Raw genomic sequence first — 22397 nt, forward strand, 5'->3', positions numbered from 1 at the left:
GAAAGCCTGCTTCAGCCCGCATTTACCACCGTACATGGAAAATCTTCCTTTCATGGTGCAGGGAAACTAACGTCCAGCCTATGCCTCTGGCCATCCCCAGAATTCTCGACTTTCTACAGTCTGGCTTGCAAGCGGGGTTGGCTCTCAGTTCCCTTAAAGGGAAGGTCTCAGCGCTCTCAATCTTCTACCAATGCCGCCTGGCTCAAAAAACGCAAGTCAAGACCTTCCTCCAGGGCGTTTCCCATCTAGTTCCACCGTACAAATGGCCGCTGGAACCATGGGACCTCAACCTCGTTCTGGACGGTCTCCAGAGGTCTCCCTTTGAACCTCTCAAGGAATCCTCCCTTGCTCTTCTGTCCTGGAAGGCAACATTCTTAGTGGCAATTACGTCCATCAGACGGGTTTCGGAGCTGGCAGCACTCTCTTGCCGCGAGCCTTTTCTGATCTTTCACCAGGACAAGGTGGTTCTGCGCCCTCTCCCGGATTTTCTTCCAAAGGTTCTTACCTCGTTTCATTTGAACGAGGACATTGTCCTGCCTTCCTTTTGTCCACACCCAGTTCATAGGGTGGAAAGGTCTCTGCATTCGTTAGACCTCGTCAGAGCTCTCAGATATTACATATCCAGGACAGCCCCATTTAGGAAAACGGACTTTTTTGTTCGTCATTCCTGAGGGGCCTAAGAAGGGACAGGCAGCTTCAAAGGCAACGCTAGCTCGCTGGATTCGCTCTGCGATCCAGGAAGTCTACCGCTTGCAATTAAATCCCATTCCTAGTGGGCTGCGGGCTCATTCCACGCGAGCAGTTGGCGCTTCGTGGGCCATTCGGCATCAGGCTTCAGTGGAACAGGTGTGTAAGGCTGCGACCTGGTCTAGCCTACATACATTTTCAAAGCATTACAGAGTCCATACCCAGGCTTCAGCTGAGACAAATCTGGGTAGGCAAATTCTGCAAACGGCAGTAGAGCACCTCTCTCAGTAGGCGCTCCAGGCTGTCCGGGACTGGTTCCTAGTCCTTGGGTTGTGTTGTCTTCTTTTATGTTTCCCACCCATGGACTGCTTTAGGACGTCCCATGGTCCTGTGTCCCCCAATGAGGCGTCAGAGAAAAACGGATTTTTGTGTACTCACCGTAAAATAGTTTTTTCTTAGCCATCATTGGGGGACACAGCACCCACCCTGTTGCCCTGTTGGGCCTTGGTTCTCTCAGTACTTTATTTGGTTATGACTCTTTTTTTTCTCATGTTCCTCTGTTGAGAAGTTTTTACTGTTTTTTTCTCCTACTGCTTGTGTACTAAAACTGACCTTGCCTGGCCCGGCCAGGGGGTGTATACTGCAGAGGAGGAGCTATGCTTTTGCATCTACTTAGTGTCCTCCTATGGATAGGCAGCATAACACCCATGGTCCTGTGTCCCCCAATGATGGCTAAGAGAAAACGATTTTACGGTGAGTACACAAAAATCCGTTTTTTGGTTTCATCGGACCAGAGCACCTTCTTCCACATGTTTGCTGTGTCTCCCAGGTGGCTTGTGGCAAACTTTAAAACAAACACTTTTTATGGATCTTTGAGAAATGGCTTTCTCCTTGCCAGTCTTCCATAAAGGCCAGATTTGTGCAGTGTACGACTGATTGTTTTTCCTATGGACAGACTCTCCCACCTCAGCTGTAGATCTCTGACATTCATCCAGAGGGATCATGGGCCTCTTGGCTGCATCTCTGATCAGTCTTCTCCTTGTTTGATATGAAAGTTGGGATGGACGGCCGGGTCTTGCTAGATTTGCAGTGGTATGATACTCCTTTTATTTCAATATGATCACTTGCACAGTGTTCCTTGGGATGTTTAAAGTTTTGGAAATCTTTTTGTAACCAAATCCGGCTTTAAACTTTTCCACAACAGTATCATGGACCTGCCTGTTGTGTTCCTTGGTCTTCATGATGCTATCTGCACTTTAAACAGAACACTGAGACTATCACAGTGCAGGTGCATTTATACGGAGTCTTTATTACACATAGGGCGCTTATATTTATCTTCATCAGACATTTAGGACAACATTGGATCATTCAGTGATCCTCAATGAACTTCTTGAGTAAGTTTGCTTCACTGAAACTAAAGGAGCCGAATAATATTGCACGCCCCACTTTTCAGTTATTTATTTTCTAAAGTTTAAAATGAGCAATATATTTTGTTCAACCTCACAATTGTGTCCCACTTGTTGATTCTTCACCGTAATATTAACATTTTTATCTTTGTTTGTAGCCTGAAATGGGGGAATAGGTTGAAAAATTCAAGGGAGCCGAATACTTTCGCAAGGCACTGTATCTGCTTAAGGACTTTTAGGTTATCCTTAGGGAGGGTGAGTAATTCTATCTGGCGTTATGTGGTTATATTTCCTGTCTTCTGGAAGGTGGTTCTCCTGCGGTTTCATATACAGTGTGTCCACAGCCATTAACTTGAGAACAGCGGCAGCTATAGGCATAGAAGTGGTGTCTAGGTATAGTAAAGTAGCCATGCGCTACGCAAATAAACCACCTATAGCGTCACCTGGTGGAAAACAACGGAGTTAGCATTTTTATCTCGAAAAAGGAACAAGATAGAGGAAAAAAAAGTGAATTAAAAAATTGTAGGGCATCATCACTTCAATACAAATCGACACCTTGCATATAGAAATGCTATATGAAACCCATGACACCCCTCCCCAACAAAAAACAACAACATTGAATGCTGGTCACGAATATGGCGCTCATTTAACTTTGATGCTCAAAGTGGCCAGTCAGCTGCAATGCACATCTGGACTCTGGACAGCATACTGTATCTTGCTGCACGTTGTGCAATATGGTAGGTGACACGTTTGCACAAGCATCTGTGATACGTCGTCATAGGTCCTGCAATGTTGATGGAGGGGTCGCGTACACATGCTCTTTGATGTGACCTCACAGAAAGAAGTCCAATGGGGTCAGGTCACGTGAGCGTGGAGGCCACTCCACGCAGCCACCATACCCAATGACTTGTAGGAAGCTCTCCATGAGGTATCGCTTCACGTCCGCAGCCTTGTGAGTTTTACACGTTCTAATCATAGCATTTCTGTATGCAAGGTGTCAATTCATATTGAATTGATGATGCTCTACCACTTTGTAATTCACTTGTTTTCTCTATCTCATTCCGTTTTGCAGATAAAAATGCTAACTCGGTTGTTTTCCACCAGATGGCGCAATAGGTGGTTTCATTGTGTAGCGTATGGCTACTTTACTATACCTAGACACCACTTCTATGCCTATAGCTGCTGCCGTTCTTAAGTTAATGGCGGTGGACAGGATATGGGTGGACACATTGTATATTGTGAGACTTGTGGGCTTAGTGAATAAGGGCAGGTATATCTCACCCTGGTATCGGTCCTATATGACCTAGCCTGGTCAGGATCACCTGGTTACTAATGGATTAAGGAGGCTGGGAAGTTGGGGGAGAATCTCCATCTGGGAAACCAGACAGCCTGTCTGTGTAGGAGACACATATTGTATTAACACGCTCGGTGACCGCCTTTGCTAGGTTCAAAGGGCACGTAGGTTCGGTATTCACCTCAAGCAGACAGCCGAATTCCAGGTGTAACTGACGTTTGGTCAGACTTATTGCAGTGAAGCACAAACAAAAACATCAACAAAATAAATCTTTGCCTGCCTGGCGCTAACTATCCAGGATGATATCCTAACTACAGACTGGAGGGCTTCTTCCTTCCAGCTAAACCATACAGACATCGAGCAGTGCTCCCACTCACAAGTGTCTCCTACACAGACAGGCTTTCTGTGTTCCCAGATCGAGACCCTCCCCCAACTTCCCAGCCTCCTTTTAATCCATTAGTAATCAGGTGATTCCCGACAAGGCTAGGTCACATAGGACCGATACCAGGGCAAGATATACCCTGCCCTCATCCACTAATCCCACTATATATGATATGAAACCACAGGAGAACCACCTTCCAGAAGACCGTAAGTAGAACTACATAACTCTAGATAGAATTACTCAGCCTCCCTAAGGATAACCTAAAAGTCCTTAACCATATCAAGCATTTCCCTGTATTATCGATCTGCTTAAGGACTTTTAGGTTATCTTTAGGGAGGCTGAGTAATTCTATCTGGAGTTATATGGTTATATTTACTGTCTTCTGGAAGGTGGTTCTTCTGCGGTTTCATATAATCATATATATTTATATATACACCCCATTTTTTCATCTCCTTTCTTCCTCATTACTATGGTCATATGTGCCTAGTGGATGTAAGGTTTTGGAGAGTTGCGATATACAGTATGTGGGAGCCTTTTGAGGGCTCCATGATATTCTAGGCAGGGTTTTTGCCTTAAGGGTCTAATCAGGTTAACTACTAGTCTTTATTTTGTCTTATTTTTGACAACTAACCTTTTCTTTTCTGTATATCGTGTTATGTATTCAATGTTTGTCATTATCAGGTGTTCCTGAGATTTTAATATTTTGAATAAAATTTGTATAATTCTATGGGAAACTTGTTACTAATTAGTTATTTCCCTATTACCACATCTGAAATATTACACTTGGAGAGGACAGTTAATAAGTGCCCAATTTAGAAGTTTAAAAACACTTTGCGATTTTTTTGATTTTACCATTTTAAGATGAGACAACCCCTTTAGGCAATTAAATCTCTATAAATTATATTTCATGCTCTTATTGTAAGTTCTGAATAATGTTTCACATTCATTACATAACAAAAAAAAAGCAAACAGTGAAATGCAAAATCTCATTTTTTAATGAAATGTACAAAATCCACTTTCAGCCCCAGCATTGGTAAATAAATCACAAATTCTACATTCCAACAGTTATTTTGTAAACCGTTAAGCTGAAAAGCTACAGAAGCAGCAGCACTGTAAGGACAGATACTAAGACCGCACAAGCGAGTGGGGCTGGTGACATCACATCAGATATCTCCTGGCTCTGTGATTCTGGAGCATGTGCGTGCACAGATATCACCGGCCCCTGCACCTTCCAGTATGAAAGTGTCCCAGAGCTGGAATATCTCTTCAAAAAATATTTTAAAAGTATTAGGTCACGTTGAGTATTTGTTAACTTTTACCGCCATATTTGTAAGCAAAAATCAAGAGTGGGTGAATAATGCAGAAGTTGTACCGTGTTTCTATTTTACTTTCCCTCTGATTGTCCCACTCCTGGTTTTGGCTTACAAATAATCAACGTGTGTACAAGGCCTTAAAGTTCAGATATGTTGCAGTTTGTTAAGCTACTAGACGCTATGTGAGACAGTTTCAAAAGGAAGTTTAAAAACTCCATGCATATATTAAAGTGAATCTATTAGTACAGTCAACCTTCCAAAACTCCCTCTACGTGGGCATTTAAGTAATAGAAAGTTGAATTCACCAATACCTTAATATCTGTGATCGCAACTTTTTCGTGTTTACATCGCACCATCAGGTCAATATCTCCCAATAATGTCCACAAAATAAAATAATGTCACCTAGGTACGGAGGCCTATGAGCACCTGCCTTGAGTAGTAATCTGATGCTTCCTGCCTGTCTCAGTCATGTTCACATTTCACCATCAGGTCAATATCATCTCCCAATAATGGCCGTGAGGTCACCTAGGTACGGAGGCCTATAAGGACCTGCCTTGAGCAGGATCTGATGCATCCTGCCTGTGTGTGAGTCACCGATCTGATGCCCTGCAATGCAAAAGCATTGCAAAGTATTAGATCAGAGATCAGGGCAGGGAAAGTTCAGGTCCCATCCTGGGACTAGGTTAAAAAAAAAATAAATTATCCGATACCAGTAAATACATTTATGAAACAAAACTAAATACATACTTGGTATCGTCGGGTCTGAAACTACCCGCTCTATAAAACTGTTACACTAGTTAACACGTTCGGTGAACATTGTACAAAAATACAAATTGTTGCAAAAAAAAACAAAAACAAAAAAAAAAAACAATGCTTTTTCATAATATTGCAAAATTTGTGCTTCTAAATGAAATGTCCCCCTCCTTTGAGCCCCACAATGTGCCTAAACCACATATAGTGTCCACATGTTAACAAAAAAAATAACAAATATACTCAATCACTGGGATCCGTTGAAACGTTCCAGAGTTATTACATAAATTTACACCGGTCAGAATTGAAAAAAATTGGCCTGGCCAGAAAGGTGAAAACAGATTGGGGGGTGAATGGGTTAATATATAAATGAGGTGGTAAGAGCTGGGTGGGACAGATCTTTCTGAGAATCTGCCCCCAGCTCTTATTTTAATACATAGTGACGTATCTTGAGCCCCTCGCTCCATGTGTGGAGACAGGCTTCGTTCAGGAGATCTCTGGCATGCATAGATCACCACGGTCCTTGCCATAACAATGGCTTAAAATTCTATGTAGCTGGACAGTGCAAAGTGTAGAAGTCAGTGCTCAGAGGAGCGGAGAATAGTGATCTGAACAACTCCTATAAATATTAAGGAAAATCACGGATCACAGATACCAAAGAATCAGAGTATTCAGGCTTCTATTACTTGCCTCCCATAGGTTGATTCATTGTTCTCGGCAGTACCAGTTCTGTTTACATGGGAAGATTTGCTATTGAGAACTAGGATTTTTTTTTTTTAAGCCAGCTTAAAAGATATTCCATCCGACAAGCAGACGCTTCGCTCGTTCTTCAAGTGACTGGCAGCCAACTTGCACTGATAAGTTATGGTACATTTACACTGAAAGATTATTGGCCACATGGACGATTCCAGTGGGCTATTACATTGGCAACTGTCCCATTAGCTATATGGTATGGTCACTCCACTCAATACTAAATCTGTAGTAAGAGAGAACTGCAGCACAAACCTCCACCTTGTAGCTATGCAGGCGATTGGGAGTGAGTTCAATATACCCATAAAAATAAATCACCGAATTTTGGATTTCTATTGTGTACAAACAGACCAACCAGTATAAGAAATACAGAGCTTTTGTATACAAACAGTTTACCCAGGTATTTATTCCCTTGCAGTATTTGACAGTGTAGAAACTGGTAATATTATAAAAACATACAATTATATATCAAAAAGGCAGTGAAAAAAAAGAAATGTTTTATAGAAACACATTTCTAAAATGAATTGCCCATAAGCTCCAGTGCTACTAGCAGAAGGAGAGGCCACTTGGACAATGATATAAGTGCGGCCCCCTGACCCTGAGTACAGCATGCATCACTCCTATTGTTGGGTTGCTAAGACTTAAATTTCTTGGGATGATAGCGCTGCTCAAACCGGGCCACGTCAAACTTCCTTTTGCATCCCGCGTAGTTCATGTAGCGAATTTTTCCAAAGACAGCTCTTTCAGCCCAACCCTGGTCATGGATTCCACAAATAGACCACATGCAACCTGTGTAAGAGAGATACAGAGAAGAGTGAGAAGAGATTTGGACGGGAACCTACTTACACAGGCCATAAGGAATGTGCTGTAAGAAACAATTGAACTCCTTCCCCACATGACGGTAAATATTTCCACTCAATTGACATACATTGGAGATCTACATCGATCAACATCTGAAGGTTTTTTTGTAAGGGGTACACCATGCCAGTAGAACAGGGTTTTACAAAAGATCCAACGTTTATCAACATAAAACCTTTATTTTGCCCAAAACGTGATGATTATAATTAGAGAACAACAATGACTATATAACAGAACTACATTTTCTGAAGTTAACAACAGTCACCAATCAGTAGGAAATGTACAGGCCTTTCCTTTGGTACTTCAGCACATCTGCAGCTACAAGATATCGCTAGTCTCTCACACTGCTCTGGTGTGATTTTGGTCCACTCACCTTCCAGCCTCTTCCACAGTTCTTTCACTGTAGTGGGTTTCTTGGCCATAACTTTGTCACCAAGGATTGTTCAGAGGTTTTCTATTTGGTTTAGATCAGGACTCTGTGCTGGCCATTTCATTGTTTCAATGTTTTCTGTTTCAAGGAACTGTGTGACAGGGAGCATTGTCCTGCATGAAAATTGCTGGCTGATTGAGTGATGAACGCATGTAAGGAACCAAGTGTTGTTGAAGAAGGTTCTGATACACACTTGCATTTACTCTGCCATGTAGTTGTATGAGAAGTCCAACTCCTGCTGCAGAAAACATTCCCCAAACCAGGACACTTCCTCCACCACCTTTCACTACCTTCTTAACACACTTTGGGTTCAGTCTTTCCCCAGTTTGTCGACTAACAAATGTTTCCCATCAGACCCAAATAAATTAAACTTGCTTTCATCACTAAAATGAACTGTGGACCATTTATCCTCTGTCCACACAACATGCTCCTCACCAAAGGGGAGTCTAGCCTTTTGATTATTTCTGCTAATGAGAGGTTTGGTCACTGCAGAGTGGGCTTTCAGTCCAAATGCTCTTAAACGTCGTGACACTGTATGATAAAGCAGATCCTTACCCTGTTCAGTGCTGAACTGCTGAGCAATTCCAGCTGCAGTGTTGAAACGATTACCCATGGAGAGTCCCCACATTATCCTGTCCTCTCTTGCATTTGTCTTTCGAGGGCAATCAGCCTTCTAGGGGGACTTGAAAAAGTTTGGGATGTGGTAAAGATGCAATATTCTCAAAATCACAGACTTGGAAAGACCAACTTTTTTTGCTATGGCTCATAGGTTCACCACTTTGGCCTACATATGGACAAGCTGCTGCCGGTGGGTTTCAGTCACTTTGGAACAGCACACCATTTTTGCAGAGTCAGTGCAAACTGGAAAGTTAAGCTGCCAGTTACATAGGGTTTGTCACATAATTAAGGAAATTAGCACCAGGTGCCAGATTAACACCAATAGCTTACAGGTATGTGAAAGTGTTCTCTAATTTTGATCTGTGTTCTTTAACATTTATCTCATTTATATTTTTATTATGTGTTTATCTCATTTATATTTTTATGTCCTTTAGGATTAATTCAATGTATGAAATAAGCTTAAAATACTGCTAGTTTACTCATGTTAGGATATAATCACATAGGACTACACAATGACCTTAACATTTAGGAAATTAATTGTTCTCTAATTTTGATCTCCAGTGTACATGTACGTCATGGTGATCGGGTGGACACAGATGCTGGTAGCTATGTTAGCTGACAGCAGAGTTCCTCCAATAATACCAAGCAGGAATGATTTTGCTACTGAGAGAAAAAAAAACGATTTTTGTGTACTCACCGTAAAATCGTTTTCTCTTAGCCATCATTGGGGGACACAGGACCATGGGTTTTATGCTACCTATCCATAGGAGGACACTAAGTAGATGCAAAAGCATAGCTCCTCCTCTGCAGTATACACCCCCTGGCCGGGCCAGGCAACCTCAGTTTTAGTACACAAGCAGTAGGAGAAAAAAACAGTAAACTTCTCAACAGAGGAACATGAGAAAAGAAGAGTCATAACCAAATAAGGTACTGAGAGAACCAAGGCCCAACAGGACAACAGGGTGGGGGGTGCTGTGTCCCCCAATGATGGCTAAGAGAAAACAATTTTACAGGGAGTACACAAAAATCCATTTTTCTCTGACGCCTCATTGGGGGAAACAGGACCATGGGACGTCCTAAAGCAATCCATGGGTGGGAAAAATAAAAGAAGACAACACAACCCAAGGACGAGGAACCAGTCCCAGACAGCCTGGAGCGCCTACTGAGAGAGGTGCTCTACTGCAGTCTGCAGAATTTTCCTACCCAGATTTGCCTCAGTTGAAACCTGGGTATGGACTCTGTAATGCTTTGAAAACGTATGTAGGCTAGACCAGGTCGCAGCCTTACACACCTGTTCCACTGAAGCCTGATGCCGAATGGCCCACGAAGCGCCAACTGCTCGTGTGGAATGAGCCCGCAGCCCACTAGGAATGGGATTTAATTGCAAGCGGTAGACTTCCTGGATCGCAGAGCGAATCCAGCGAGCTAGCGTTGCCTTTGAAGCTGCCTGTCCCTTCTTAGGCCCCTCAGGAATGACGAACAAAAAAGTCCGTTTTCCTAAATGGGGCTGTCCTGGATATGTAATATCTGAGAGCTCTGACGAGGTCTAACGAATACAGAGACCTTTCCACCCGATGAACCAGGTGTGGACAAAAGGAAGGCAGAACAATGTCCTCGCTCAAATGAAACGGGGTAGGAACCTTTGGAAGAAAATCCGGAAGGGGGCGCAGAACCACCTTGTCCTGGTGAAAGATCAGAAAAGGCTCGCGGCAAGAGAGTGCTGCTAGCTCCGAAACCCGTCTGATGGACGTAATTGCTACCAGGAATGTTACCTTCCAGGACAGAAGAGCAAGGGAGGATTCCTTGAGGGGTTCAAAGGGAGACCTCTGGAGACCGTCCAGAACGAGGTTGAGGTCCCATGGTTCCAGCGGCCGTTTGTACGGTGGAACTAGATGGGAAACGCCCTGGAGGAAGGTCTTGACTTGCGGTTTTTGAGCCAGGCGGCATTGGTAGAAGATTGAGAGCGCTGAGACCTGCCCTTTAAAGGGAACTGAGAACCAACCCCGCTTGCAAGCCAGACTGTAGAAAGTCGAGAATTCTGGGGATGGCCAGAGGCATAGGCTGGACGTTAGTTTCCCTGCACCATGAAAGGAAGATTTTCCACTTACGGTGGTAAATGCGGGATGAAGCAGGCTTTCAGACGCTGATCATGGTGGAAATAACCGCGGGGGAGAATCCCGCTCTTGTTAATACCTAGGTCTCAATGGCCATGCCGTCAGCTTCAGGGCTCTGGAGTTCTGATGGGAAATGGGCCCTTGGGTCAGCAAGTCTGGGATATCTGGAAGGCGCCACGGTGCGTCTGTGAGCATTTGTACTAATTCGGCGTACCAGGAGCGCCTGGGCCAGTCCGGTGCTATCAGTATCACCGGGACTCCCTCTGCCTTGATCTTCCTGATTACCCGCGGCAGCAGGGGTAGAGGTGGAAATATGTAAGGCATGCGGAATTGGTGCCAGGAGCAGACTAGAGCATCCACGCCGATGGACTGTGGGTCGCGTGACCTGGCTAAGAACGCGGGTACCTTTGCATTCAACCTTGAGGCCATTAGGTCCACGTCTGGTGTGCCCCAGCGAGTGCAGATGTGTAGAAACACATCTGGGTGGAGAGACCATTCTCCGGCAGCCAGCCCTTGGCGACTCAAAGTCTGCTGCCCAGTTCTCTACCCCCGGTACGTGTACCGCTGATATCACTGATCCCGACGATTCGGCCCAGCTGAGGATCTTGTGGGCCTCGAGATAAGCCGCTTTGCTGCGGGTGCCCCCCTGCCGATTGATATAGGCTACATCTGTCGCATTGTCCGATTGGACTCGAATCTGACGACCCGCTAGCAGAGGGCAGAACGCTTTGAGCGCGAGGAAGATCGTGCGGAGTTCCAGGATGTTTATGGGTAGGAAAGACTCCTGGGGCGTCCAACGTCCTTGAGCAGTGTGGTGCCGGTACACTGCTCCCCAGCCTAGGAGGCTGGCGTCTGTGGTCAGGACCAGCCAGTTCACTGGGAGAAAAGATCTCCCCTTCGATAGGGATGAGGACCGAAGCCACCAGCGGAGTGCATACCTGACTGAAGGCGTCAGGTGAAGATGTCCGTCCAGGGAGAAGGGGCTCTTGTCCCAGGCCGCTAGAAGGGCTAGCTGCAGTGGGCGGAGGTGCAATTGAGCAAAGGGTACTGCTTCCATAGCTGCCACCATCTTCACTTTTATGCTGAATCGAATGGAGCGAGACGGAGGACGTAGAAGGCAGCGTACCGCTCGTTGAAGAGCGATCGCCTTGTCCAGAAGGAGATAGGAGATAGATCAAGCCCCGACGGGTGTCCAGGGACATGCCCAGGAAGGTGATGGATCGTGATGGGATCGGGGATGATTTGTCCAGATTCACTAGCCACCCTAAGCGAGATAGGGTGTCCACAGTGATCTGTACACTGGTTGAGCAGTCGCGGAAGGAGGGGGCCTTGATGAGGAGGTTGTCCATGTAAGGGAGAACGACTACTCCCCTGGCGTGAAGGACGCTCATGGCGGCCGCTATGACTTTGGTGAAGACCCTTGGTGCGGTGGCAAGGCCGAAGGGTAGAGCTACAAATTGAAAGTGGGAGTCCTGAATTGCGAAGCAGAGGAACTTTTGGTGATCTGGGGCGATGAGTATGTGCAGGTACGCGTCCTTGATGTCTATGGAGGTGAGGAATTCCCCTTCGACCATGGATGCAATAATGGACCTTAGGGACTCCATTCTGAATCACCGTACGTGCACATGTTTGTTTAGGTGTTTGAGGTCCAGGATGGGTCGAACTGACCCATCCTTTTTGGGGGACCACAAAGAGGTTGGAATAAAAACCCCCGAACTTCTCGTCGTTTTCGAGTCTTTGGGGGGTTTGAGAGAAAGAACTGACTCGGGGGTCGGGTCCGAAATTCTATGTGGTAACCGGAAGACACAAGGTCTCGCACCCATTTGTCGTCTGAGGCGGCAGCCCAGATGTGATGAAAGAGCCGCAGTTGACGACCTACAATGAGTGTGTCTTCCGAGGCGCCGAAGGAGCCATGAGGGGGGAAAATGTCGTGGCCAAGTCTCCCTAGTCCTGGACTGTTTCGGTCTAGGCTGCCATGACGAAGTTGGTTTCGGGGAGAGCTGAGAAGGTCGGTCCCTGCGTAGTCCGCGGCTGGTGGCGGGGACAGCACGGGATGTCGACCAACCAAATGTGTTCCGAAAGAAGCGGAACGAGGACTGTGGACGTCTGGTGAAGGACGTCCTGGACTTCAGCTGGGGGAGGGAGGTACTCTAACCTCCCGTGGTGTCAGAAATGAGCTTGTCCAGACGTTCGCCAAACAATCGGTCTGGAAAAAAGGGAAGGCCCGTGAGAGACGACTTGGAGGCAGAGTCCGCTCGCCATTGTCGGAGCCAGAGAGCTCTACGGATGGCTATGGTATTTGAGGCGGCAAACGCTGCGCAGGTAGCAGCAACCATGGAGGCCTGCATGAGGTACTCCGCCGCAGCGGCAATTTGAGCTGTTACCTCTGTGAAGGTATGAGTGAACTGGGATTCCTCAAGCGAAGTGTAAGGGATTCTGCCCAGACCGAAATCGCCTTTGCGACCCACACAGAGGCAAAGGAGGGCGAGAGGGAGGAACCCGCAGCCTCAAAAGCAGAGCGGGCGAGGTGTTCCACCTGTCTGTCTGTCGGGTCCCTGATGGAGGAACCATCGGGTAAAGACAGGAGCGTCTTTGTGGTAAGGCGGGAGACCGGGGGGGGGGGGGGGTGGGTCGACCGAGGGCGGATCGGCCCAGCCATTAGGGGCAGGTGAGGCAAAAGGGTACCGGGACTCCATGAGTTTTCGGGTTACCGAGGCGCCTGTCAGGCTTCTTCCTTTGCTTTGTGAGGATATCCTGAAACTCTGGGTGATCAGCGAAAACCTTTTGGGGTTTCCTTGCCCTCTGAAAGGAGACCGCATGGTTAGTGGTAGTGGATGGGGGATCCTCCACATGCAGAGTTTGGTTGATTGCTGCTATAAGGGAGTCTATTGCAGTTTGATCATCTGGGGAGGCTGAAACCAAGGAATCCTCTTGGTATAAACAGCATTCTCCCTCCTCCAGCTCTTTAGAAGCCATGGAACATGTGGGAGAGCCTGCCCTATGTGCTCCCGAGGGAGAGCCCGCTGGAGACACCCGGCCGTGTGCTCTTTTCCTGATCCCTGCAACCGGTGAAGCACGTGCCCGGATTACCTCAGAAGGATCCTCCATAGGGGTATCCTCAGGCTGCGTTCCGTCCAGGGACCCAGAAGGCTGTGGAGGATGACATTGCATAGCCAGCACCAGGTTCTGTGAGTTTTTCCATGGATTGGGATAGAAACTGTGCCCATTCCGGTGGGCTGGGAACCCTAGGCTCTAGGCTGACTGTTGCGGCGGTGGTGGCAGGGGGGTCTTGGGGGGCTATAGGGGCACAGGACTCTCAGAGAGAAGAGGTGTGTTTACGTGGTAGCTCAGCGTGGCAAGCAGTGCAGGCTGAATAATAGACTATGTTGGCCTTAGCACTCTTAGTGCCCTTAGAATTCTGCATGTTCCTAATAGGAGTATGCCAGGAGGGGGAGCAATGCTCAGCAGAGCTACAAGTGAAGCCAGCACCTCACCAGAATCAGCCGATGGCCCTGTCCTCAGGAAGGATTAAGCTCTATGGAGATCTTCGCACGCTTTCCTGGGGGTGGGGGAGGGGGGGGAGCTTAGCGCTAAAAGAGTGCGAAGATGAAGTCAGTGTGCCCCCCCCTGCTGTGGGTAGTAAAAAGCGGCAGGAAGGGAGCTTCTGATAGTTTTCCTCCCTCTCCCTCCAGTCAGCACACAGCTTGTCACTGGTGGTTATCAGCCGGCTTTTCTGCTAGAGCCAATAGACAGAGCAAGGGGCCCTCCCCCTGCCACCGGGAAATTATCTGCAGGACTTTCTGCAAACAGGAGTGACTTCCACCCCCTCCTCCAGCCAGCAAGCTAGAGAAAAGTTAACACTGTGTGCAGGATCCTTTGGCTCTCTTCCTTGCACTCAGCAAGGGACTTTCTCATAATAAATACTGTAAATGTCCTGGGAGCTTTCCCTGCAGCATCTTTTCTCCCGTTGTCTGGGAAACCAGTCAGGGGGATCTCACCTTAAACAGTGCTTCAGTCCAGACAGAAAAAAATAGAGTCAGCTTGCTGTGTCCGGTCACACCGGTGCCATATTCAACTCAGAGCCTGCAAAGAGGGGCAGAGGAATTGGTGCCATATTCAACTCAGAGCCTGCAAAGAGGGGCTGAGGAATTGGGCTATAGGGGCACAGGCCTCTACCCTGGGCTTTGGAAAATTGGTGTCTGTGGAACCAGTCGTCCAGCCCAGGATCCAGCGTCGCAAGAGGGGGTACGTGGAGGCGACACTCCACGTTCCCGCCCGTTGATGGTAGTGGGAGATCGGTCCCAAAAGGAAACAGTCGCCCTCAAAAAATAACAAACCTTGAAAGGAAGTGCCTCCTACAGACAGTAAGCTAAAACTGGGGTTGCCTGGCCCGGCCAGGGAGTGTATACTGCAGAGGAGGAGCTATGCTTTTGCATCTACTTAGTGTCCTCCTATGGATAGGCAGCATAACACCCGTGGTCCTGCGTCCCCCAATGAGGCGTCAGAGAAACATGTGATTTACACTAAACTGAATGACACAAAGTAAAAGCTTTATGTTTCAGACAAATTCGGAGTTAAAATTTTGATACATGCAAATCCTATTCACTTGGAATATTTCCAATATATAATGCATTAATATTCTAACAGACATGGCCAGATGTGCTCAGACAGGTCTATTGCTGTCAGCAGTAAGTATACAAGACACACTGAAAAGAGTTTGATAAAGTGATCTAGTTTAGTGCTATCAGTTTTGAAACTGAAGATATAAGATGTATCGCCGCAAACGTGTTAAGAATCCGGACAATTTCTGCTACATGTGTGGCAAATACACTACTTATTATCAGCACAAAAATTTGACAGTGAGTGCTTACTGCTTAGGCCCCCTTTCACACATCCGTTTTTTTTGCCATCAGTCACAATCCGTAAAATTGTGAAAAAAACGGATCCAGCGCTGATCAGCTTTTTTTCTCATTGACTTTTATCAGCGACGGATGGCCTCACGTTTCTCTCCCTCTCGTGAAAGGGGCCTTACAAGTATTAACATATTTTTCAGAATATAATCTGGTTATAGCTCACCAGCAGGGGGGCATGGCGGCAATGGAACAAGGGCGCAGCAGCAGAAGGATGGCAGCACGAGTTGGGCAATGTTGCAGGCGCAGGTCTGGGAGAGGTGTCGCGGCGGTGTGATGCGGACACCAATGATCTCCAGCCAGTGGATGCAATGGGCTTTAGGAAAAGGGCTGCGAAGGCAGCGCATGCGCAGAGTGAGATCTCCGCTCTCCGACATCTCAGTCTGCACATGCACTGCCTCTGCAGCAATTTTCTGAAGCCCATCGCGTCCACTGCTTGGAAATCAATGGTGCCCGCATCACACCGCCGCAACATCCCCCCCACCCCTGTGCTGTAGCCGTTCCTTCCCCCTGGTGAGCTATATTTGTAATATAAGACGGACCCTCTTTTTTAACATTAGACATGTTTTCCTGTCTCCTTCCTCTACATTTGGGGTGTGTCTTATAATCCAGCGCATCTTATAATCCGAAAAATACGGTACTTTGTCAAACTGGCGATCAAGAGAAAAGCTGGGCACCTCATGTTGCACTGTGTGTTACTCTGGGCTAACACAGTGGCTAAATGGTAGAAGGAAAAAAATGGCTTTTGCAATACCGATGGTTTGGCGTGAGCACAAAAATCACCAGACTTATTTCTGCATTACTAAAACCGCTGGATATTTATAAAAAAAAAAAAAAAAAAAAAAAATTGTGCATCCTGACTTTAGGTCTTAAAGCAGTACCATTCGATGTAGAGTATTCATTGCCTGCCCCTCCAGCAGCAGGCATGGCAATTGAAACTGACGGTTCTGTTCCTGATTAACCCCTTCACGATCATGGACAGATATATCCGTCATGGAGCGTGTCCCGTTAAGCCCCCTAGGGCAGGCGGCGGCGGTCGGCACACATATCAGCTGTTTTCAACAGCTGACATGTGTGCCTGCATGTTGCGAGTGGAATCGATTCCACTCGCAACATTTAACTCCTTAAATCTCGCTGACAAAGTCTGGCAGCGAGATCTATATGTGCGCGGCCATGATTTTTACTTACCGCCGCCCCCACCGGAAGTCACGTGCGTGTTCACGTGACTTTCGGTGGTTGCCATCGTAGCACAGTGTCATGTGATGATGCCTGCAGCTATCAAGTTTCACTTTCGTTTTCCCTTGGCCGAGAGCAGAAAAAGGAAGTGACTGAATCTGCTGTTTACAGCTGTATAGCTGTGATCAGCAGATAGATAAGAGCGATCGGATTGCTGTTCGCTATAGCCCCCTAGGGGGACTAGTAAAATAAAAAAAAAAAAAAAAAAAAACCTAAAAAGTTCAAATCACCCCCTTTTCCCCCATTGAAAATGAAGGGGTTAAAAAATAAATAAATATACACATATTTGGTATCGCCGCGTTCAGAAATGCCCGATCAAAATATAAAATCAATTAATCTGATTGGTAAACGGCGTAGTGGCAAAAAAATTTCAAAACGCCAAAATTACGTTTTTTGGTCGCCGCAAGTTTTATGCAAAATGCAATAACAGGCGATCAAAACATAGCATCTGCGCAAAAATGGTACCATTATAAACGACAGCTCGAGACGCAGAAAATAAGCCGTCACTGAGCCATAGATCCAGAAAAATGAGAACGCTACGTGCTTCAGAAAATGGCGCAAAACGTGCGCCACTTTTATTGGACAAGCTTGTGAATTTTTTTTAACGCCTTAGATACAAGTAAACCTATACATGTTTGGTGTCTACAAACTCGCACCGACCTCAGGCATCATATCCACACATCAGTTTTACCATATAGTGAACACCGTGAATACAACATCCCAAAAACTATTGTGCCATCACACTTTTTTTGCAGTTTTCCAGTACACCATATGGTAAAACTTATGGTTTCATTTAAAAGTACAACTTGTCCCGCAAAAAAACAAGCCCTCATATTGCAAGATTGACGAAAAAATAATAAAAAAAAAAAGTTACGGCTCTCGGAAGAAGGGGAGCAAAACAAAAACGCAAAAACGGAAAGTGTCCCGGGGCTAAAGGGATTAAGATAATTTGATTGCATGATGTATTGTATGATCCAAAGCAAAGGGAGGGTAAGACACTTGCTGAGCCAATCAGATTTAGAGGATCTGGTAAAAGGTTTGTCTATCTAAAGAAAAGGCAGAACTGCTATCTTCTAGACTTCAGAAATGGAATTTGCTGCGAGAGACCATAACTTCACACTTTTATCATCGACACACCAAGTTGGCTGCATATTAAGAAATGGAAAGCGATGTCTGCTTTGTGTACTGATGTAAATGGTCTTAAAATGGAGTTAGATGGTAAACATGTTCCCGATGAATAGAGGCTATTCATAGACTAGCAAAACGAGTTTGAAAGCTGTCTTGTACAATGGTAAAAAAAGAGAATTTTGTTTACTTACCGTAAATTCTTTTTCTTATAGTTCCGTATTGGGAGACGCAGACATTGGGTGTATAGCTTCTGCCTCCAGAGGACACACAAAGTACTACACTAAAAAGTGTAGCTCCTCCCTCTGAGCATATACACCCCCTGGAGAACCAGATCTAGCCAGTTTAGTACAAAAGCTGAAGGAGAATAGCCACCCACAAGTAAAGACAGAGCAAGAACCGGAACAACCGGAGACTCTGTCCACGACAACAGCCGGTGATAACACGCGGAACAAGAAACTGCCAACAGGCAACAGGGAGGGTGCTGGGTCTCCCAATACGGAACTATAAGAAAAAGAATTTACGGTAAGTAAACAAAATTCTCTTTTTCTTTATCGTTCCTATGGGAGACCCAGACATTGGGACGTCTCAAAGCAGTCCATGGGTGGGAATAAACAGAAAAACTGAGAAGTAGGCAGAGCCTAACTTCACAAATGGGCGACAGCCGCCTGAAGAATGCGTCTGCCCAAGCTCGTATCTGCCGAAGCATGAGCATGCACTTGGTAGTGCTTTGAAAAGGTATGCAGGCTAGTCCAAGTGGCAGCCTGACAGACTTGCTGAGCCGTAGCCTGGTGCCTGAAAGCCCAAGAGGCACCGACAGCTCTGGTCGAGTGTGCCTTGATCCCCGGCGGGCGAGGCACCTGAGTACACTGGTAGGCATTGGAAATGGCCGACCTAATCCAACGAGCTAAGGTCGGCTTAGAAGCCGAGAGGCCCTTACGCCGACCTGTGGTTAGCACAAAAAGAGAGGTGCACCGCCTAAGAACAGCGGTGCGAGACACATAGATCCGGAGCGCCCGCACCAGATCCAGAGTATGCAATGCTTTTTCAAAGCGATGAACAGGAGCCGGACAAAAGGAAGGCAGGGAAATGTCCTGGTTAAGGTGGAAAGGAGAAACCACCTTAGGGAGAAAGTCCGGAGTCGGACGGAGAACCACCTTGTCTTGATGAAAAACCAAAAAAGGTGACTCCGAAGAGAGCGCAGCCAAATCAGAGACTCTCCTGAGGGAAGTTATGGCCACTAGAAAGACCACTTTCTGTGAAAGACGAAACAAAGAAACCTCCCTAAGAGGCTCAAAGGGGGGTTTCTGCAAGGCCGTGAGGACCAAATTGAGGTCCCAGGGATCCAAGGGTCGCCGGTAAGGCGGAATGATGTGAGACGCGCCCTGCATGAAGGTGCGGACCTGAGCCAGCCGGGCGATACGCCGCTGGAACAGCACTGACAGAGCCGAGACTTGTCCCTTGAGGGAATTGAGGGATAGTCCTAGCTGCAGACCGGACTGTAAAAAGGACAGAAGGGTCGGCAAGGAAAAAGGCCAAGGAGCATGGCCAGAAGAGCGACACCAGGACAGGAAAATTCTCCAAGTCCTGTGATAGATTTTGGCCGAGGAAGACTTCCGAGCCCGAGTCATAGTGGAGATGACTTCAGGGGGGATACCAGAAGCCGTCAAGATCCAGGACTCAAGAGCCACGCCGTCAATCTGAGAGCCGCAGAATTCTGGCGGAAAAACGGATCTTGTGAGAGAAGGTCTGGACGGTCCGGAAGATGCCACGGCACCTCTACGGACAGATGGAGCAGGTCTGGGTACCAAGCTCGCCTGGGCCAGTCCGGAGCAATGAGGATGACCCGACGGCCCTCCATTCTGATCTTGCGCAGAACTCTGGGCAAGAGAGCTAGAGGGGAAACACGTAGGACAGACGAAACTGGGAACAATCTTGAACCAGAGCGTCCGCTGCAATGGCCTGAGGATCGTGGGAGCGAGCCACGTAAACCGGAACCTTGTTGTTGTGACGGGATGCCATTAGGTCCACTTCCGGAGTGCCCCACTTGCGGCATATTGACTGAAACACTGCCGGATGCAGGGACCACTCGCCACTGTCCACGGTTTGACGGCTGAGATAATCTGCTTCCCAGTTTTCCACGCTTGGGATGTGGACTGCGGATATGGTGGACTTGGAGTCCTCCGTCCATTGAAGGATGCGTTGAACCTCCAACATTGCCAGGCGGCTGCGTATCCCGCCTTGGTGATTGATGTAGGCAACCGCTGTTGCGTTGTCTGACTGGACTCGGATGTGCTTGCCCGCCAACAGGTGGTGAAAGGCTAGGAGAGCTAGAAGCCAGCTCTGGTTTCCAGCACATTGATCGAGAGGGCTGACTCGGACGGAGTCCAAGTGCCCTGCGCTCGGTGGTGGAGACATACCGCTCCCCAGCCGGATAGACTGGCATCCGTGGTGAGGATCACCCAGGACGGGGCCAGGAAGGAGCGCCCCTGAGACAGAGAGAGGGGCCGAAGCCACCACTGAAGAGAGCTCCTGGTCTGTGGCGACAGAGCCACTAGCCTGTACAAGGAGGAAGTCCGCTTGTCCCAACAGCGGAGAATGTCCAGCTGCAGAGGACGCAGATGGAACTGGGCAAAGGGAACAGCCTCCATTGACGCCACCATCTGACCCAGCACCTGCATTAGGTGCCTGATGGAATGACGGCGGGGCCTCAGCAAAGAGCGCACCGCCAGTTGGAGGCACTGCTATTTGACTAAGGGCAGCTTCACAAGTGCCGGCAGAGTCTCGAACTGCATCCCTAGGTACGTGAGCCTCTGGGTCGGAGTCAGAGTGGATTTGGGAAGATTGACAAGCCACCCGAATTGGGCTAGAGTGGCGAGAGTAAGCGAGACACTCCGCTGACAGTCTGCGCTGGATGAAGCCTTGACTAGAAGGTCGTCCAGGTAAGGAATCACTGCCAACCCCTGGAGGTGCAGAACCGCAACCACTGCTGCCATGACCTTGGTGAATACTCGAGGAGCCGTGGCTAACCCAAAGGGGAGAGCCACGAATTGGAAATGTTCCTCTCAGATTGCAAAACGTAGCCAACGCTGGTGTGAAACTGCAATTGGCACATGCAGATAGGCATCTCTGATGTCGATGGATGCCAGGAAATCTCCTTGGGTCATTGAGGCAATGACTGATCGCAGAGACTCCATGCGAAAATGCCGCACCTGAACATGCTTGTTGAGAAGCTTGAGATCCAGGATGGGCCGGAAGGAACCCTCCTTTTTGGGGACTAGGAAGAGATTTGAGTAGAAACCTCTGAACCGTTCCCGGGCGGGAACCGGTACAATTACTCCGTTGGCCTGCAAGGATGCCACGGCCTGAGAGAAGGCGGCGGCCTTGGAGCAGGGGGGAGTTGACAGAAAAAATCTGTTTGGCGGGCTGGAAGAGAATTCTATCCTAAAAACACAAAAACCTGAGCTGAAACAATGTTCAGTAAACATGCAACATTAAGCATGTGAATTGCAGCCTTAAGACTAGAAAAAAACCAAGGAGAAAAATTGTATGAAAAATACCCTGAATATAAATAAATAAATTGCAAGTGCTTAATAACAGGGTACTTGGTGTATACATTTTTGCAAAAAGGTAAAAAGCTGTCTCACCTCGTCACGGTGTACCCATCTGAGACAGTCCCTAACCTACTGAAGTTAAAAACATTATCAATACCTGACTTGTGTCATGTCAGAACTCCAATATGGATGGTGGCAAGTGGTTAGCTGTGTCCCAGATAAAATACACAGCAAAGTGAGACGCAATCAGCTGTTCAGTCTCAGTACTAGGAGGGCTGCGCCCCCAACTTGCAACCAAGCAAGAAAACATACAAAAAACACAAAAACCTGAGCTGAAACAATGTTCAGTAAACATGCAACATTAAGCATGTGAATTGCAGCCTTAAGACTAGAAAAAACCAAGGAGAAAAATTGTATGAAAAATACCCTGAATATAAATAAATAAATTGCAAGTGCTTAATAACAGGGTACTTAGTGTATACATTTTTGCAAAAAGGTAAAATCTGTTTGGCGGGCTGGAAGAGAATTCTATCCTGTAGCCGTGGGAGATGATATCCCGCACCCACTGATCGGAGACGTGTTTAAACCACACGTCGCCAAAGTGGGAGAGCCTGCCACCGACTAAGGACGTTGCTGGCGCGGCCAGATAGTCAAGAGGAGGCTGCCTTAGTGGCAGCAGCTCCTGCGGTCTTCTGTGGACGTGCCTTTGTGCGCCAGTTGGATTTTTGGTCCTTGGCTGAGTTAGTGGACGAGGCCGAGGGCTTAGAGGATGACCAGTTGGAGGAACGAAAGGAACGAAACCTCGACTGGTTCCTACCCTGGACAGGTTTCCCGGTTTTAGTTTGTGGCATGGAAGTACTCTTCCCGCCAGTAGCTTCCTTAATAATTTCATCCAGTTGTTCACCGAATAGCCTGGACCCAGCAAAAGGGAGCCCAGCAAGGTACTTCTTTGAAGAAGCATCTGCCTTCC

General features: G+C 47.2%; 1 protein-coding gene across 4 annotated transcripts in view; it reads right to left on the reverse strand.

Annotated features, from left to right (window-relative positions):
* Positions 1-4741: 4741 nt before the first annotated feature.
* LOC142296615 (deoxyribodipyrimidine photo-lyase-like) overlaps positions 4742-22397 on the reverse strand; it is a 44533-nt gene continuing 26877 nt past the window's right edge. For all 4 annotated transcript variants that reach the window (XM_075340431.1, XM_075340430.1, XM_075340433.1 and 1 more), the window contains one exon: positions 4742-7371. In XM_075340431.1, the coding sequence (XP_075196546.1) occupies positions 7217-7371 (155 nt within the window). In that variant the 3' untranslated portion in view covers positions 4742-7216. The remainder of the gene's footprint in view (positions 7372-22397) is intronic.

Source organism: Anomaloglossus baeobatrachus, chromosome 3, assembly GCF_048569485.1.
Source record: "Anomaloglossus baeobatrachus isolate aAnoBae1 chromosome 3, aAnoBae1.hap1, whole genome shotgun sequence".
Taxonomy (NCBI): domain Eukaryota; kingdom Metazoa; phylum Chordata; class Amphibia; order Anura; family Aromobatidae; genus Anomaloglossus; species Anomaloglossus baeobatrachus.